At 43.6% G+C, this 19,824-nt stretch overlaps 1 protein-coding gene across 13 annotated transcripts in view; it reads left to right on the top strand.

Annotated features, from left to right (window-relative positions):
- Positions 1 to 19,824, top strand: part of ACTN1 (actinin alpha 1) — a 93,102-nt gene that overhangs the window by 43,842 nt on the left and 29,436 nt on the right. For all 13 annotated transcript variants that reach the window (XM_086613759.1, XM_086613761.1, XM_086613756.1 and 10 more), the window contains exons 2-6: positions 882 to 996; positions 6,224 to 6,343; positions 13,806 to 13,892; positions 14,463 to 14,550; positions 15,506 to 15,584. In XM_086613759.1, coding sequence (XP_086469885.1) covers positions 882 to 996; positions 6,224 to 6,343; positions 13,806 to 13,892; positions 14,463 to 14,550; positions 15,506 to 15,584 — 489 coding nt within the window. The remainder of the gene's footprint in view (positions 1 to 881; positions 997 to 6,223; positions 6,344 to 13,805; positions 13,893 to 14,462; positions 14,551 to 15,505; positions 15,585 to 19,824) is intronic.

The following is a 19,824-nucleotide window of genomic DNA, read 5'->3' on the forward strand; positions in this document are numbered from 1 at the left end:
TGGTAGTGGTGTATAGTATCACTAAATCACAGAGTGGCTGTGATTTCTGTCATTGAGGTGGCTGCAACAATCCTTCTGCCAGAGGCTCTCAAATGGTGGGAGATTGGGACTGTGTTAGATAGTAGTGTCGCTAAGTAATGCTTACTTTCATTCTTTCTGGGACCTGCATTTCTGCTGAGACATGAGATAGCATCGTTACTCAGAAAGCATTTCGTCCTCCACATGAAGGGGGAGGGAAGGTGAGATAGGCAGGCAGGGCAGGGAGGTCTGCTTAGCAGCGAGTCAGTGAGAACGGAGGCAGCAGGACAGACACTACTGGGATGTGGTTTATGTGGCTGAGGAGCTTGCCATGTTGGCATGCTGTCCCTCAGTGTCTGTCTTGCTGCAGTGTTTGCTGGGGATGAAGTCAACCAGAGACAGTTTGCTGTAGAACAACAGTCCTTTTTTTTTCCTCAAGCACCTGTCTAGAGATGAGAAGATCTGGAATGCTGTTTTCTGTTGTCCTTCATATTATATTGTGTCATCTAACACCGCTGGAGTCCCTAGCAATCTGAGCACTTAGCATGTCTTAAAATCCGTTTCAAGGTATTCTAAACCAAACACAAAATGTAGGGACCTCTCCGGAAAGTCTGACGTGCTGGAGCCATGAAGGGACTGTCTTTCAGAGACTCCCTCTGTCATGGGAACACCCTGCAACTTCTTTGGATATTTAGGTACTAATGCTTGTGTTCCACAGGGACAGTGGGTGGAAAGATAAGCTAACCAGCATTTGAATCTGTGTCATGGTACCTAGCAGCACTGCTTTGCTTCTGAACTGTTGTTTGGCTTCTGGGAAGATTACTGACTGCTTTTTTTTTTTTTTTTTCTTTCCTGTGTTTTAGACATTTACAGCGTGGTGTAATTCTCACCTCCGCAAGGCTGGGACACAGATTGAGAACATAGAGGAAGATTTCAGGGATGGTCTTAAACTCATGTTACTTCTGGAAGTCATTTCAGGTGAGAGAGGTTCTGTGTGGTGCTCTGAAGTGTCCTGAGCATCTCCATTCTGAAATCTGTCCTCCCCCTTTCTCCCAGAGTAGGGACAGCAAGGGCTGTAATGCTGCAGATTTTGCTGGAATATAAGAACAGCTGCTTTCTGATTCAGAACAAATTTCTCCCTAACGAATATCTTGTCTTCAGCAGTGACCATTAACGTGCTTTTGGAATGTAATCCAAGCCTCATGGCCTGTGCAGGCTGCCCATTGCATTCCTGCTCCTGCCTCTCGGCTTTCCTCTGCCCGTCAGGAATGCACAGCCTCCTGTGAAGGCTCAGGCAACGGCTCTTACTACTTGGCAGGGCTGACAAAGCAGCTCTGGGAAGAGTGTGGGAATGCTGCACTGGCAAATCATACCAAAGCCACATGACAGTGGGAATAGGATAGAAGTTATTGGAAGAGAGGAGTCAAACCAGTAAATCTTCCGTGTCGTTCAGTTTCAGCTGTGACTGAAGTTTTTCCATTCTGGTTTCAAACTGAGCTTGATGCTCAAGCCTTCAGGGGAAAAAAAAATCCCAAAGAAAAGCAAAATCCCAGAAAACTCTGAAATAAAAACAGTGACAGGAACAAGTTAGGTCAGATTTGGTTTCACTCTCTATCACAAACGTCCCACTACTTGACAGATACGTCCCAGGGATTATTTCATATAAGCAGTAATCCCTGTTGATGTGCTGATGAAATAAATACCTTAGCAAAGTATTGTGGGAGGCATCGAGGAGAGATAAGACTGTATGTAGGAAACTGGAATTGTATGCTCATAGATTTTCTTTTGATGACTTTTGAGCCATTAATGGCCACTCAGTGACTTGCACTCCTGACCTTCTTGGCAAGGTTTCCAATAAAATTGCCACGATAGAAGCATTTAGACTGCCTTCCCCTTCTTTCCTTTGCTTCCCTTCCCTTTGGCCAGCTCCTGCAAAAACGCTGTCAGTATGTGTGTTTTTCAGAATTTATGAGTACAGGATAAAACCTCAGGGATTTTGCCCATGCTGGTGGTGTGGGGGGGATCAGAGTTCAACATATTATTGGAGCTTTGTAATACACGCTTTGCTTCTGCAGGGCCTGTAAGAAACAAGGTAGCAGAGTCATATTAGTTTTTCTGTATTTATGTTGCCTTGCAGGGGAGGGGCTGCAGCCTGAAAGCTGGGGCAGGTGGGTCTTGATGGCTTGGTTTCTAATCACTGACCTGGAAGATAGAGGAGAGAAGCATGAACAGGGAAGGGCAGATGAGGCTCAGTGATAAAGCAGGGGATCTCATATCTGACAGTGCTTAATTTCCTTGCCTCATCTCCCCCTCTTCCTCTCCTGTTGTCCCTTTGGGAACCCAGTGGTAGGGCCTGTTGGACGCCTTCAGTTTGAGAAGAAGCTAACAGCTTCTGAGTGCACTGGTGGTGTGGGCATGGCATTTCTCCATCTTCTGTGGAGCAGCTCTGTGCCCGTAGCCTGCTGCTGGATGACCAGCAGGCAAAGGCATGGGGAGCAGCTGTGGGCTGCATCCCACCCACCAGAGGCCATGGTCCCTCACACACCAAGGACTGAGCATTCTTTCCTTAGAGCCAGCAGAAGCTTGAACTTCAGTTCTCCTAGGTACAGTGGCAAAAGAGGAGAAGTTTAGCCCAGGTTTTTTTTCCCGTTTCATTTCCATCATTGGAGGTTCCATTTCCAGTTGAGAGCCCCGCTGCTCTTACAGAGCCTTCTTCCTGCTGCTGGCCCTGCTAGTAATCTCTTTGGCCCATGGTTTGGGAAGCAGCAGCCCAGCCTGGGAGCAGCGTAGCAGTAAAGTCTCCCACTGGTTGGCAAGGGCTTGCCTGTATGTTCTTTCACTATTCCCACTGAATGCCTGCCAAAAAAAAGAGTCTCCAGTTCGCTCTTGGCACTCCAGTTCCAGCTTCTGGCCTTTCGTTTCAGCTCTTGGCTCACTCCACACCTTCCTCTTCCCGTATTTGAGGGGACTGCAGAGCTGCTGACGGGAATTTGGCGGGCATGGGCAGGGTTGCTCTGTGGCAGGTTGATCTTTTCCTCTAACCCAGAGGGTGATGACCATAAGAACCTTCAGCCATGAGAGTGCTGGGCCAGGATGGCCAAGAACCGTGGGGAGCCAAGCACCTCCTCTGCCTGGCCGCCCAGCCAGGGTGTGTGGGAGAAAGGGAGCACTATCTTCCTCTTCCCCCACTGCTACTGCGCTGCCGTTGGAGGAAGGATGGAGCCTGCATCAGGGAAGCTGCTGGAGACCCTAAGGTGGGAGAGGGACTATGCTGCTGGGAATGGGAGAGACCTGTTTCAGGGCAGACTCTCACATTTGTCCTTGGGAACACGTCTCTGCCAGGCAGCTAGGAAACAGTTTTCCCATCCAATGCAACTTCCCAAAGTATGGGAAGCAGTGATGTTCTGCAAGAGAGAGCCTCCGTTTTCCTCAGCACAGTACCTTCTGGTGGTGAGCTGTGCTGCTGGCGGGTCACCTTCCAGCCCAGGCAGAGCCCCTCCATCCTGCAGCCACTGTGCAATGGGGGAGGTCCTGGGACTTCCTTATTGTGAGTCCTCTCCCATTGACTTCCATGGTGGGTAGTAGCAGTTGGGCCATCCCCTAGAAATTGCTGAAAATGATACACTTTCATTTTTCACCACATGCATTTCCTTCCCCTGACAAAGCCGTTTTAAAAATAATACTATGAGACTGGAAAAGGCTAAGCTCACGTTTATTACTTTTAAAATAAAGTTATAAGGCTTCCCCCTTCCCCCGCCTCCAACAGCAGGAATGACTAATTGAAATTTTTCCTAAACAAATTTGCTGTAAACAACTTCTATGCCAAGACTTCCTTGCATTGTTTGGCTTTTAAAGTACAGCCTTGGGCTAGTTCATGAGAATCAGAGAATGGAAGCGAGTAGACCATTTTCGTTGTCTCAGCTGGGAGAAGTCCTGAGAAATAAAGCAATGATGCAAATAGCTGAAAGTAGAACATATTTCTAGCAAGCTTCCCTTTTAACGGTCTACATCATTAATAATGTATGGCATGGAACCAGATGAAGCTTTTCTCTGGGAAAATCTGAAGGAAGTAGCCATTGGGTTTGGGGACTTTTTAAGTTCCAAAAAAAAATTATTCTAAAACAAATATCCTATTGTGCTATTTAAGAGAGGGAGACTGCAGTTTTGCAATCACTGTCAACTGCTTGAGAATCCCGTTGCTGTCAGAGGGAACAATCCTGCTCTCCCCAGCCCCAGGGAGAGCAGTTCAGATGCTCTTCCTTGTGTTGGCAGCGCACATCTTGCAGCCACAAGGTGAATTGGATTGGCTTGCTGTTCCAGCTGAAACCTAATCTCTTCTCTTTATTTTTCTTTCTGCAAGGCTAGTTTTACAGTCACATCAGCTGAAGAAAATGGTTATTTTTTAGCTGGCTCGACCCATTTGTTGACGTTTGGCAGCATAAGTCTGCTTAAGTCTATTGTGAAACTCCATGTAAAAATGTCATTGTGAAACTGTCACAAAAAATGCTTCCACTTTTATTTAGAATGACTAGAGTTATCCAAATGGAAAAAGAAAGCAACGTACCATAACGTGTACTCGAGGCTCCATTACAGCAAAAGATTTTTTTTTTTTTTTTAAATCCTAGGATGGAGGTAGTATCATAAAAATATCTTTTTACTTAAATTGTCAGACATCAGTGTTTCATTTTGAAAATGAATCTGGTTTTATCCTTAAGAATGAGAGCTAATGATACCAGCCTACAGTAATCACTGAAACACTTTTAAGTCTAGACATTCTTTCTTTTTAGGGCATGGCTATGGAGATAATCTATTTTTCTCCATTTTAGCTTTTCCTCACACCTTTGTTAGGAAACAAGTCATTCCATTTTAGTATGAAAAAGATTTCTTTAAAAAGTACTTTTCTTTTTAAGCCTCAAATAAAGGTTTTGAGTTAGCTTGCATAGATTTAAATATTTAGGTTCAAGATATAGCAGGATACTTTTGGAATTGAATAGGTCAAGTGAGTAACAACTTGCCTAGACTTGCCCATTTGATCTCTTCTTAATTATTCCATACCTGTTTTTTTTTCAAAGAGCAAAACCTGCTTGCATTTTGATATTTTTTTTGTATTCTGGAGCTTTCTGGTCTGAAAGCAGCTGTTCTGCTCATTTTTTGGTGGTGTCACATACAGGTGGTTCCTGATGTCCCATCTAGTTATATTTCTAGCAGAGGTTTCTTTGAAAAGTCCACTTGTCTGTCCAAGCTTTAATTTGCTTACTGTGCTGTGTTGGGTTAGTGTTAGTAAAAGTAGGCTGTGAGCATAGTTGTGGGCAGCCTATCAAGAAGGCCATGACTGCACTTAATTCAACTCTTTCAAATAAATAAAGTTAAGAAAGTGCTTTTCCAAATCTTCCAGCTTTGTTCCAGTCAGGAGCTGGCATTTGCCCTAAGATCATTTCTATTAGAGATTTACCTGCTCTTACCTCAGAGTTAGACCGCTTCCCTCTCTCTGCCTCGTTATAAACATTTAAAATGCATACGACTGTGTAAGAGACCATTGCAAGGAGTTAGAAATACATCAAACATGTAATAGAAAGGAGTTGAGATGACAGTTCTTTGTTATAAAGCTACTTGCCAAATAAGTGATTTTTGTTTCCTGATACAAGCAGTTGTGGCCATTGAGTTCAGAGACTAAAGAAGTAGGAGGTCTATGTCCTGGCTGGGGAAAAGAAAAGATACAAGATCACTGTCATATTTGACTATAGGGAGTTCCAAGAAGGAGAGAGTTGCTTTGTATATTGGATGTTGTAAATGCTGGAGGGGAGCTTCTCACCTGTCTTCGTGAGGGAGGGAAGTCTGTGCCATTTTCAGGCATTGTTATCTGTGGTTAATGGTGCTGCCTAGCTTGGTGTGGTTTTAAAGGTCCTTTTCACCTCTGACACAAACCTGCTGTTTGTTTCCACTGCTGTGGAAAGGACTCAGTGCCAACAGTTCCTCCATTACTAAATTATCTGGGATGCCACAGAAAGATACCTTTCTGTCTGATTCTTTCTGGGGGTACTTAATGGTGAGCGAGGCTGTCCTGCATTTACTGTTGAGAAAGGATGCAGGGAGGTCTACCCTCTGCCTGGCTGAGCAGCAGGAGCCACCAGCATGGGGAAACACCTGCCAGGGAAGGAAGGGTTCAGAATTGTTTTCTAATACTTTTTTTCTCTTTTCTTATTAGGTGAACGTTTGGCTAAGCCTGAAAGAGGCAAAATGCGAGTGCACAAAATATCCAACGTGAACAAGGCCTTGGATTTCATTGCCAGCAAAGGAGTCAAACTAGTATCTATTGGAGCAGAAGGTAAAGAAACCAGCTGATTTGTCTGGGCCCAAGCTGTGCTTAGCCATTACCTCTCTCTCGTGGCTGTGTTGTACCTTTGTACCTCCCTAGCCCCCTACCATGTCCGTACAGAATAAGCCATGGAGGTAAAAAGGAGATATATTAGGCCTTTACTCTGGATTTAAATCCCACTTTCACACCAAGCTGCCAAACCTGATTCCCACTTGGGCTTGTTGGTCAGATCGTCCTGGTTCTCATGAGTTAAGGAAAACATTGAGCAGTGGCAGAAACAAATTAATTGGGATGTCTCTTTCTCAAATGAAGAAAAGTCTTAATTGAAGCATAACAGCTGCTTGTATGTAGCTTGTTGCAGAGCTACTGGAAAGGATTCCTTATTGCTATAGGACATCCCATGGGTCAAAGCCAAGTGCATTTCCCAGTGCAGGTCAAGGACCCAAGAGGCTCCAATTTTCAGGGCTTCTAGGCTTCTTGTTGTGCACCCCAGAAAGCTGGGTGCTGTGGCTGAATTTCCATGTATCATTGTGTAGGGACCATTGTGGGCATCAAGGATGCCCTCAAGGTGAACTTGTGGATCATGCAGACAGCAGAGAGTTGTGCTGGACTTTTGTCTTTTCAGCAAATAGGGTGGGTGTTTTGCAGGTATGACACCCAAGACCCAGAAGGGCTCGCAGGCTAGTAAGATGGTTTGTTCTTTTATAAACCTTAACAACTTGTGATCTTGTCCGCATTGTGTTTTCATGACACTTGTTTTCCTCTGCTCTGGACCTGTGTGTGAGCCCTGCCTTCAGACTTATGTTGTCACTGTTGCTGTGGAGACACTCCACTTCTGTTATATTTCTAGGTTTGTCTTTACAGTGACCATGGAAAATGAGGGAGGTTTATCTCCATCTTACAGATGGAAATATATGGTTTCTCTAGGGAAACTCATGACAGAGCCAGGAAATGCGCCTGTCATACAGTTCTGGATGAGCATTCCTCCTCTGGAACAGTTGTGGGGCTGCAGGACTGAGCCCTGCCTGTTCTTAGCCAAGGAGGTCAGAGCACTGTCAGCATGCTGTCCCCAGTTTTGGCCTTTCAGGCATGCTCTTGGGGACGTCTCCAAGGCATGTGCCCATCCTATGGTCTGCTTGTTCTGTGTCAGATCAGGCAGAATACTTCAGCCGCTGCAGGTGCTTATGTTTGCCTTACCAAGACCTTTACCTCAACATACTGCTTTAACTTTATGGAGACTTTGGAACAATTTGAAACTAGTGTCCAGGGACATTGCAGACACTTCTTTATTGTGTTTTGTATTTAAGAGCAAAATACAAGAGGTGAATGTCTCAATGATAGTGGTATTTTGCATGCAAAACTTTTCTTTAGTTTTTCCCACAGGAGCAACCTGAGAGTGTTGCTGGCCCTGGATACTGTTTGTGTAGCACAAATGCATATCTAAGGTAATTTTGTGCCCTTACAAAAAAGACTGATGAATCCAGTATCTGATACAGTAGTCTCTATCTATATGGGACCCTTTTCAAACTAGAAGTTAGACCTGGAGCCAGACATCTTCTGCCTTAAGACAGCTGCTGCTGTGATTCAAGTCTCGGACAGACATTTAGATCTTTCTGGGAGTCTAGACCGTGCGTAAAACCTATGTTCGCTGCTCTGTTCCCTTTTCTTCCCTGGTTCTGCTCTTCGTGGCACTAGTTTGTCTTTTCCTCTCCTTTCACTGGATTTTTCTTTTTTGGTCTCTGCTCCTGAATCAGCTATGACTGTTCCCTCACAGCACTTATTTGCATTTAAAATGGTCTGTGACCAAAGATCTCCAGGGCCCAGTTATTCAGTATGGTTTCATAGCAGTTACCCTGTTCAGAAATAGGCTGAGGTGCCATTTTGTGACAGAAGCTATGAGTCATATCAGTCTGAATGGTGATCCTGACCTCCCCTGCCAAATCTTCCTGGCTCACCTTTGTCCTGGTGCCCACGCAGCTACCTGGTGAACCCATGCTACCAAAGGTAGCATAGCACTGAAGTCTGGACCAAAGTTAGCCTTTGATTTTTATACAGAGCGCTTGAGCCAGTGCTGTGATGCCAACTGAGGTCATGTAAGTGTGATCACAGCATGGGCTCCCCCACCACAGTGCCTACTCGTGCTCCCAGACCGAGCCCAGGCCACTCTGGTTGTCACCAGGAAACAACCTGCTGCAGGGACTTCTGCTGAGTCCATCCAGTTGTTTACTGTACGGTAAATTACACATCAGCTATAAAAATGGACTTTTACTTTGAACAGTACAGCAATAACTCTGTCCGTGGAAGGGATTGTAAACCTTCCCAGAGCATGAATTTTAAGGGCTCTTTCAGACTGTAAGAAGACATCATGCAGCAGCAAAGTAGCAGATAAAAGCCAATGAGGCTGTCGTAACACTGCACCAAGAAAATGAGCTGTAAACGCCTCAGTCAAGTTGAACTGATCTAGGAAGTTTTCCAGGTGACTTTTTGCTTAGAGGAGAAAACCACCATCCAGCAGCGATGTGGTGGTACTGGCTGGGGCAGCACGCTCCTCACCCCAAGGCAGCTTGCGCCATCTATCTCTGGGTATCTGCTGGGCGGAAGGGTCTGCAGCCCAGCTGTAGTTCTCTGTAGACACTGGACAAATGGCATTGACCATCAATGTCCTGGCTTTATTTATTTTATTTTTTTTTTGTGGTTAAAAAATTAAGCTCCAGAAGGAATCCCAAGGAGACTCTCAGGTTGGCTTAAGCCTTGCGAAACCTTGTGTTTAATCAGAGTTAAAGCCAGCAAAAATGTTTTCATGGCATTTATCTCGCATTTCATCAAATAAAGATCCCTCTCTGCTGTTTACAAGCCAAGATCTGCAGCGATGTCCCAGTGAACGAGAACCAGAGTTGAAGAGGACTTCCTACACACAGCACGAGTGCGGGACATGTTCCACGTCCATGTTAAACGGAAGGTGAACTAAGCAAACAGGATAAGCAGTGACGGTTAAGAGCTGCTTTTACAACCATCTTTCTTAACAATTCAAGATGATTCTAAACATCTTTGTTAGCCAGAGTCCGTAGGATCAAAGAGTTGTGGCATACAGCAGATCTGTGTAAATCTGGATCAAGGAAGACTCTAGCCTGGTGCAGCTTCCAAATGGTTTTTCTTCTGCTTTTAAATGTCACTGTCATCTGACACCTCAGAAGCCTTCTTTTGCTGTAATAGATTCCATACTGGTGTCAAATGCTCCTGGGATTTAACAGATTGAGTAGGTCAAGTATGTGACCCTAAGACTGTTTTATTTGCACCTCTCATCTGCGTAGAAAGTTCCTGCTTTCTTAGACGGATGTGGCTCAGTTCAGCATAAAGATAACTTTGGATGAACTGATCCGTATTCTCACCTGCACAAGCGAATGGAGAAATAAAGCTTAAACATTTCAACAATTGAGGAAGTCTTGTCTGAGCAAAACACCAACTGAAGCAGCAGGCAGAGCAAGTATATGTTTGACAGTGGAAAGAGGGGGAAAGTAAGGTCTTTCTGTATCAGTGAGTGCAACATAGCATTATGTTTGTCCCTATCTCCTGCCCACTCGCAATTAGGGAGCTGAGATGTGCCCCATCAACAGTGCCAGCCATCTGTCCTAAATCTGGCTGGACTATCATTAGCATCATGCTTTCTGAAGACAGGGGCATGGATGCATGTCCTGCTTTATCTGGCTTTTTTTAGGATAAACAAAATGCAGAGCAGCCTTTATTTTATGTCACCGTTCTTGCTCTATGTCTCCAATTCCTAGATCAGAATGCTGTCCTGCCAGTTGTTCCTCCCCTGCAACTCCTTCTCTCCATGGGGTAACCAGAAACTGTGCTCTCATAGGCAGCTCAGAAGTAGCTAGAGGGATTAACAGTTTCTGTAGATTCTGCTTCTGACTACACAGGCCAAGGCAGAAAAGTAAGCTCAGTGATTTTTGCATTTTTAAAAATGAGTTCATGCATTTTAAAAAGGTGGTGGCATTTTAAAAGCCACCTCTATGTAGCCAGCTAGTCTTGCTTCTAAGGACTGAATATTTGTCAGGCTTTTAATTGGCTGTCAAACAAACGGATGAGAGTACTGTAGTTTTTGCATATTTTGTTCATGATATTTGATATAATAATGGGAGCTGAGTGTAAGCATATTCACTGGTGCAAAAAATTTCCTTCTAGTGGATGCAGATGCCTCATCAGCTTTAGCCAGGAAGTGATCCACCCCCGAGTTGAATGTAAATCACCTTAACAACATGTACTTGCTGCTGTTGTTCAGACAACAGCTGCTGCTGGTGGAGGAAGTGCAGACAACACTTGCAGAGATCCTGCCTAGGAAGAGCACTTGGAAAGCACAGTCAGGCAGAAGATACTGTGTGCTTATTAGCCTTTTAATATATGAACTGCTCTAACATTACTGAGTCTTACTTATATCAACGGGGAACAAACACAATATCTTTAATTAAGCATTAGATTGTTCTAGCTTTTGTAGTGTTACGTTCAACTTCTAAACAATTCCTGTGGAGTTTCTTTCTCTTCATCACCAGGAAGCAGAAGGTTTCATGCAAAGCTGTTTTGCAACCATGTTTTTCACTTTTGTTTCCTGCCATATTTCATTATATTAGAAGGAGACTGGCAGCAGCTGAAGCGTGCTGAAGGAATCCTAAAGGAAAAGGAGGTTGGCACTGGGGAATGCAGGAGCGGAAAACTGAGTGAGTGAGGCCCAAAGAGCGTATGGCCTTTTTGATTAGACTGGCTGACTTTGTAAATGAGTTGACAGAAGAAGTTTTTTTTCTCTAGAAATGAAAAATGCTTGCCTGCTTCTATCAAATAATGACAATTTTGTCAATTCTATTTAAAAGGAAAAAAAGAGATGAGGTGGTAGAAATACTCCAGGCTTCTTCCAGAGCAGCTTTGTTTTGGTGCAGTGTTAAGGAAGAATCAGACGTGGGAGCAGGGAGCGCACATCTTCATTTTTAAATGAGTAATGCAGTGAAGAGGGCTGGAGGAGAAGAGATGTTTTCCACCTTAACTCCACCAGCTAACTTTATAAAACTGGAATTTGAGAACGTGACCAGAGCATAGTGCTGAGTTCTAATGCCACATTAGCAACTTAACGCCATCTGGTTTTATGTAAGTATCTTGACCTTTATTTCCAATTAAAATCCATGGAACAGTAATATTAATTACCTGTTTCAACTCACTGATTGATTTATTAGTGTTCATAAAGTGTTTTCAACATAAAAGTATTGCCATCAGATTTTGATCTAGTCCATTAAAACAAAGAGCTCAATTTAGTTTCAGATCTTAAATATACCCTAGAGCCCTCCTGCCAACTGCTGTGGTTTTTACAAGCATTGGGGTTTTTTGCTTTTTGAAAATCCCCACAAAGATCTGTCACATGAACAAAACAAACGAGCTGACAACACGGATGCTTTCTTTTGTATTTTAGCTGTAGTATCTCAGGTATTTATAACACCAGTAAGGATTTTCCTTTAAGTTGATTGTAGTGCTTTATTGGATGGATGGAGAATGCAAAAAATGCAGAACTGAATATACTTGCCATCTCATAACATTTTCTTACATCAGCCTAGCAGACAACCCCGATCCCAAAATACCTGTAAAAAATTCAATCGAGAAAACTGTCAACAGGCAAACAGATTTTTTTCATGCCAGCAACAATAACTGTAGTTCGTTTGTACTGCAGTGAAAAGTAGTTGGCTATTTAATTCTGGGCAAACTGATGCCCCATCAAGATGTCTGTGTGTACTGTTAAGTGCAGAAAGGAGTGGAGACGGGTTTACTGCAGTAGAACAAGGTGGCGCGTCTTGTTTTCAGTCTTTTAAATCTGTAAATCTCTAATGCAGATGTATGTCAAAGCACAGCAGAGATTGTCCTTCTAATTTTCACTGTAAGTTGTACTACACATATTGCTAAATCACAAACTTTTCAGGAATTTGGACCAGATGGGCACAGTTTCTGAAACAGTGTTTGGGGTGTGTGCTACTTGTCTGTTGGTTTTGAGTACGCTGAGGTTCATGTTTTGAAACTTATTTTCATAAGAGGAAAAGCTTTTTTTAGTGGCCTAACAGTATTTGAAATTTTCCTTTTACTTTTGTGACAGGATCCAGACAGGTGGCAGTTGCCTGTACTGCAAATTTCTGCTTGCCCCCAGAGCATGGTGTGTTCCTGCTGGGCAGCTTTATGGAAGCAGTGACACAAAGGTGTCTACAGTAGTACAAAAATGATTTCTGGCAGCCTTGTTAGGACTTAAATTATTCTACCTCCAAACAGTAGGTTAATTCTAAGCCTTTTCTTACTGAAAATACTCTTGTAACTTGTCAGTTGTTTATGAAAGATCTTTCAGTCATACAGGAACCTGCCAGAGAATGAGTAGGAGAAGGCAGCTCAGCTAGTTCCACTATCCAAAAAAGTGAAGGCTGTAAATTTTATAATGTGTATATATAGTCTGTGTGGAATTTTTGTAGATACTGAGGATCACCACTTGAGACCCAGCTGCTCAATGTTTGGACTGTTTGGCACTAATCTATATATGGTGGAAGCCTCTTTCTGGGCCAGCATCCCCCCAGTGCCTCCCCCAGAACCTTGATCCTCCAACCTAAACATATCATACCTCACACATGCAAGCAGTCGCTTTCTAAAACCTCCAAGTTGTTGACCCTTGCTGATTTATATTGCAAGTCCAATGAGCAATGAAGTACAATCTACTTAGCATCTTAGTTTATGTTATGGTCTGCTCAGGCTGGTCAGCATGAGTCTTTGCTTCCTCTTCAAGCAGGATGCATCTACTTTGAGGAATGCTCTGTTGTGTCTTTTGGCAATTATATGACTGAAAGAAGTCCTATACAGGCAGTCTGGAGTATTTAGGCTTGTTTGAAACAACAAGCATTTAGGCTTGTTTGAAATTAAAATGTTGATGTTTCTTGGTTTTCTTGTTGGTATCTTGTTCACGTGACAAAACCAGCTGTCAGAGCTCATCTGCTCTGGGAAGTCTCACTGGTTCTTCTGGTGTAATTATACTGGGGCAGTTATATAGGTGACTTAGAGTAGACATACCAGAGTAAGAGAAGAAGGGTTTTCTTCTTCTCAGTTTGGCTTATATGGCTTCTAAGTGATAGGAATTAAACCTGAACAAGGTGAATTTAGGCCCCTGTGGGGAATTACGCTGATGGGAATTGGTCCTTGTTCCTTGTCTTTTGGATCATCGGTGTCTGTGTTATGCTCAGTATTATACTGCAAGAGAACCAGTCTGATTACTGGGTGCTACTGGGCAAGACTATGTTGTACCAGCAGAGCATATAGGGAGGTGAGGCAGTTTTCACCTGGAATTCCAGTTCTCCCATCTGCAAAAAGGAATGCCCACCAATGCTCCTGTTTTACTAGGATTTGCTCTTGCAACTTGATGCCTTCTACTTCTCTTTCTACCTTTTTTTTTTCCCCATAGAAATCGTGGATGGCAATGTTAAAATGACTCTTGGAATGATCTGGACCATCATCCTTCGTTTTGCCATTCAGGATATCTCAGTTGAAGGTAAATCTTAGCTCTTTCCAGCCACTTTTCAACAATGAACAACTGGGTCAACTAAATGGCTTTGCCACTTAAAAGGCCCAGAATGTGCTCTTAGGTGAGTCACTGGAAAATCCTAGGGAGCTACCGAAGCTGCCCTGTCACCTCACTGACATTTCTGGCCAGGTTCAGATACGCTGAGAAGAGTTTTTCGCAAGAGATTTTAAGAGCAGCTCAAAAGGATGGCTAAGCCTGAAAACCAACTTTAGTGTTGGAATCTATTGCATTTCTTGCAGGCTGATTCAGGGACTAGCACTGAAAATGGACCTGTCTCTTACAAGTCCTACAAAACTCTCCTCTCTAATCCCAAAAAGCTATCTCCTTATTACAGAACCTCATTAAGAAAATAATAGTAACAAAACTATCCCAGTAGACTCTTCCAAACAAGGAATTTTCCGACAAGTGAAATTAAATAAAGCTCAATTCAGTGCTTTCTCTACCAAAAAGGTGTTGGTCTTGTTTTTCTAGCCTATGCTCCAGACTCCTGCTTTCTAAGAAAATGAGTTCATTGATATGCTTGCTTTCTTTCTCTAGAGACATCTGCTAAAGAAGGACTTTTGTTATGGTGTCAGAGGAAGACAGCCCCCTACAAAAATGTAAACATCCAGAACTTCCATATCAGGTGAGTTACAGGCAAGAACTTAGCTTTATTATTTTCATAATTCATATGTTATTTTCATATATATCTTGGTATATTCAACAATATTCCTGACAGACCTCACAAGGCAATGCAGATGCATGTTACACAGTAATAGTGTAGTGCAGAGAGAGACCTAGGAAGTTAAAGGCAGAGATTATAAGAGGATCCAAGTACCTGCGTCGCAATTCCTCATTCTGGTTACAAATGCTGCTTCCATAAAGTTCTTCAGAGCATTAAGTCCACTGAGTGCAGCATATGTGCCATGGGCTAAGCAAGACAGCTTTTGCTCTGTGAAAACTTAGAACATTTTAGGAACCATGAAATAAAGGTTGCACCAGAAACTTTGTAGTATGATAGAGTTAGGAAGGGGATTTTCTTGCTCTGCTCTTAATATTTCCAAATTGGCAGGTGTTCCAGTGAAAATTCGGCATATTAGTGCTTTTTCCAGCATGTCGTGGATAGCTGTATGAACCATATAAATGTAAGGCACTTTTTTGAGAGCTTAAGTGCCATCCATACTAACCAGCACTATAGTGGAGCTAGCTATGGGCATCTGCCTTTTCCCTAAGGCATGCCGTTATTCCTCCTTTAGGACTTCTGTCTACACCTTTTTTCAACCCTGAGCTCTACATCTGTCCTTGCATGCTCCACAGGACATACACAGAGTTCAGCAGAGAACTGGCAAAAAGGAGGTAGCAATGCAAAGGGCAAGTCCTAATCACAGTGGATTTTTGTAGGGATTGAAAGTATTTATTGCAGTCTCATGAGGTTACAAGACATGCCTCCTTCCCAGCATTTAAAGAAGCACTAGTAGCTTGAAACTAAATCAGAATTAGTTGCCCTGCTGTCTTGGTGCCTTCCCTCATACTCACGCCCGTCACTGTGTCTCTCCCTGGCTGAGCGCTGTTCATTGTGCTCTCTTCTGTCTCTCTCGTAGTTGGAAGGATGGCCTTGGTTTCTGCGCTTTAATTCATAGACACCGTCCAGAGCTCATCGACTATGGGAAGCTACGAAAGGTACGACTCTATTTGCTTGGCTCCTTGGAAATAAAGAGGGAGAAGAATTAGCTTGATAAACATAATTGGAGAACTTCAGCCTAAGCTGGCAGTTGCCGGATTGAGGGGGGCGGGGAAGGAACGAGGGATGACTCATTACATTCAGTCTTCTTAGTGAAGCATGAACTTAATGAGCTTCCTGCTTGACTTTCCCTGCTTTCAGACTGCCGTACATGAGACACAATTGCCCCAATCTCAGCTGATGAGCAAACGCTGGCAAATTCAGGAACACCAAATGTGAGACCAGTTCTGTGCTAATGTCACAGAACTTGTGATTGACTAGTGAGTCAAATTAGACTTGACATTTCTGTGGAGAGTTAGATAGAAACCAGTTATTTGGTGTTCAAGTGCAAAAGCTCATTGAGTCTCTGTGCCCCCACTGGACGCTTACTTGTCATGTGCTTCCAGCTTTGCCCTGAGCCATCTGCAGTGCTGGGCTTCTCCTAGCATGTAGATATCGGGTGCCAGAAAAGCATTCGCTGTGACACTCAATTTTACTTTAAAAATTGCCACTTGATATCTGGCTGCTCCAAAGTTTGCTTGCTTTGTGTCTTGGACACAAGATTGCTGAGTGGATGATGAGAATGAGCATTCAGTGATTTGTGCTGCCGACAGTATGTTGACTCAGCAGGGCGGTGGAAGACCAAACTGGGTTCTCATCCTACTGGCATTCCTGCAGCCTGTTGAGATCTAGTTTCACTATATCTGTGTGCATATAGAGTGAAACATCACCAGGAGTGTAATTCATGTGTCTTGACTGGGGCTAATACACAAAAAGTTTGACCATCTGACCTCATAGGCTGGGCGTTATAAAGTGCACACATGCCTGGTGTTAGCTAGGGAAATAAACGTAGAAGCCCATCACTAATAGACCTGGGCTCTTGGATCACTCTGCAAATGGACAATATGTAAATGAGTTAATCAAATTAGCTGCATCCTTGAGGCAATGAATTGTACAATGCTTGATCTGCTTTTCAGTAACCCTTTAGATCTTTACTGTCTTGCAGAGCAGTCAATTATATTATCTGATCAGTTTTAGTGTCTGGAGGCAGCATATGATGAATAAACAGTGGGGAGAGACTGTACTTGTTTACATAAACAGTAGCAATAAAAAAAGGAATTATTAGAGCTACATTTTCAGTTCCTGATCTTGGCAAAATAAAAGCAGCTAAACAACATGTCTGACAAACCCAGCTGGGTAAATGCTATAGCTCATTCCAACAAAGCCCTAAGCCAGACAAGAGTGAGGAAGAGTTTGTTATTTGGTCATATTGCCTGCAGGCTTTTTAAGGTGAAAAAGAGGGTGATCCTCCTGGCCAAAATCAATGTAGATAGGAACGGATTTGTCCTCCTTAGAGTAAGGTTAGAGGGAACCAGCATCTTTTGTTCTCCATTTGCCTTTGATCCCATCCTTCACCATGTTCCCTGTGCCCTCCTGCAGTCTTCTGACTCTTTCCGTATTATTTTTATTGTTGTTCTGCCTCGATTACTTTAAAGGCATGAGATTAAATGCATGTTTGAGAGTTCTACCACAGCTGAAATCTTGAACAAATAGCTGGGGAAAACTTAGCTCAGAGCCTAGCCTTTAGCTCTGGCCATTCATGTGTGCTGAAGGGAAGTTGCCTTTTTTGTGCTAGATCTTTGAAACTCTTTTGTGGTTTGTATAAACATGGAACCTTCCTAAAGACAGTATTTGCCTGAACTATTTCTGTCATTTGTTTCCTCCTTTATCACTTCTTACTCTTCTCTTTTGCTCAATTCCACTGATTATGGCCCTTCTCCTTGGAGCCTACTTCCCCTCTCTCACTTCCCTCAAAAACAAGAAAACAAACCAACCGACCAACCCAAATATTTTGAATGATCCCTGGCTCTGTAGGGCACTTATCTTGCAGAGAAAGACATAAGAAAGGCTGCTGAGAGGCAGCCATCACAGTGGATAGTAGATTAGAGGTCCACCTCCAGGTCTCTTCCAGCTCTAAGGAGTGATTAATGGCATCTCAGTTGTGTGTGTTTCTGTGTACGCTCACACACATACACAAATGTGTAAGATAGAGAGGTAAACATCAATCCAAGCTGCCAAGACGTCTGCATTGTACCTCCTGTTTGGGCAGCGTTCTTGTGCAGTTTCAGTGTTTTCTGCTCTGTTACAGAGTCTGTGTCTATGCTACAGACCCTGTACTGGCATTGTATGCTAGTGCAAGGTAGCCAGCGTAGCTGCATGTCTTCTTCCCAAAAGTTAGCAACTTCTTTTGTCAGCACAGTTTAGTCCGAAGTTCGTGTTGCTAGCTATTTTTCCTAGCGTACCTATATTAGTGGAGCAAGCACAATTCTTTTCTGCCTACATACACTGCTTAGCTGAAGTTGCTTGTATAGTGCAGACACCAAAATAAAAGGTGCAAGTCCACCCAGCTTGTTGTCAGTGATTCCCTGACACCACAGCTACTTATTTGGTTGGTTGATTTCTACTCAGTTCAGGTCTATCTGCTATTGTTCAGCTCACTGTAGATAAGATTTCAAGATTCAGCTCATAGTCTCCATGTGAGGGATATGCAGAAGATGGGGTTTCCCTTCCTCCTTGTACCTCCAACTGTAGCTCAACTGTGAGCCACATCTAAGATCTTTTTATCAACTACAATGATTGACTGATGGCTCAGACACCCCCTTGTATACTGCAATTCATCCAGAAACGTGGTCTGTGTACTGCCATGTTGGATGCATTTATTACAGATATTCCTGAAAAAATGAGTTGTACCAAGTGGGTTTCTTTCCTAGTGTCTTCAACTCTGGCAGATGTAGTAAGTGCTTGCTCTGTCTAGATTTTCCTCCCCCTCCATCTCCTTTCCTGATTGCTAGTTAATAGAAGTTTTTATTTATGTCACACTGCAATAATTGTCATGGCAACCTTGTGTGCTGCGAAGACTTGGAAATAGCTGGAGGAGGAGAGAAGACTTCTCCTGTAGGTTAGGGTTGTGGTGAAAGAGGAGGAGCCGCAGTAGTCTTCAGTCAGCAAAAGCAGAGAATGTGCCAGGTGGGCATCTGTTTAGGGCAGGTTTGCTGTCTGCCACAGTTAAAACAATGTAGTTCCACCATGGTAAAACGATAGCTTTCCTCATGGCTGGTCCAGCTAGAGCCTGGCAAGTTAGTGCTCCTCTTCATGTCTCTGCCATTCCTATATTCATGCAAGCAGAGTGGGAACCTTCATGCAAGCACCTCTGTACAACCTCATCTGGGCCAGTGCTCTTCTGGGGTGTGTGTTTCAGCTGTGAAAGGAATTGGGGGGACAGGTGACTTGGCTTTTGTTTTGCTCTGCTGCCTTTGGGTCCCTAAAGTGTGCCTGCAGCTGTGGTGCTGCAGTGCTACACTGTGAGGCTTGGAGCTGCCAGGCCAGACTTTTATTATTTTATCCCTTTTCATGGAATTCAACTGAAACAGGTGATTTGAAATGACCACCAGCTGGTGTACAATGCAATGGAATTGAAAGCGGTGGAGTTTGGAGGAATTTTGTAGGGCTGAAGACTCTGTTGTAGTCTTGGACAAACCCCCAGGGAAACCCTATCTCTTGCACAAAGAAGCATCTCCTTTGTGATGAGCAGCTCCACTGTCCATGAAGGGTGAAGCTTTTCCCACAGGGAACAGGGTCTTGCTTGCTTTCAGTAGCACTATCTTTAGCTTCATTCCCCAAGAGACTGTGTCATCACTCGTCTTTCTTACATATGAAGTAAAAGTCTGCTGGCTTCATCTAGCTGCATCTCCAGTTTTCCCGAATGTTAAGACTTCCAGCCCTTCCTTTGGGAGTGCCCAAGCTTAGTAAGTTTTCCCATCAGGAAACCTCTCCCAACTTCCAGCTTAAAATTTCTTTTTAACCTTTGGCAACATTGCTCCTTGCGTTGTTACTTGCGAACTGATAGGAAAGCTCTCTGCAGCGAGTTTACTCCTCCCTTTCCTCCAGGAGAGGCTGACAGATCTTCAGACAGCTCGTTCAGATGAGTCAGTGCTAAGGAAGGGTCTGTGTTAATACTAAGCGCTCTGACAGGGTATTAGCAATGCCGTGGTGGTCATGGTCAGCACAGGATGAAATTCGGTACACAGTGGTGGGTGATATTTCTACAGAAGTAGAAAGTGGCATATGGGCTAGGGGAAAACTGGCAGGGGAGCTGCCACTTGGCATTTCTAGATGCTCCTGCACTTGAGTGAAAGATTG

Source organism: Tauraco erythrolophus, chromosome 6 (assembly GCF_009769465.1).
Source record: "Tauraco erythrolophus isolate bTauEry1 chromosome 6, bTauEry1.pri, whole genome shotgun sequence".
NCBI lineage: Eukaryota > Metazoa > Chordata > Aves > Musophagiformes > Musophagidae > Tauraco > Tauraco erythrolophus.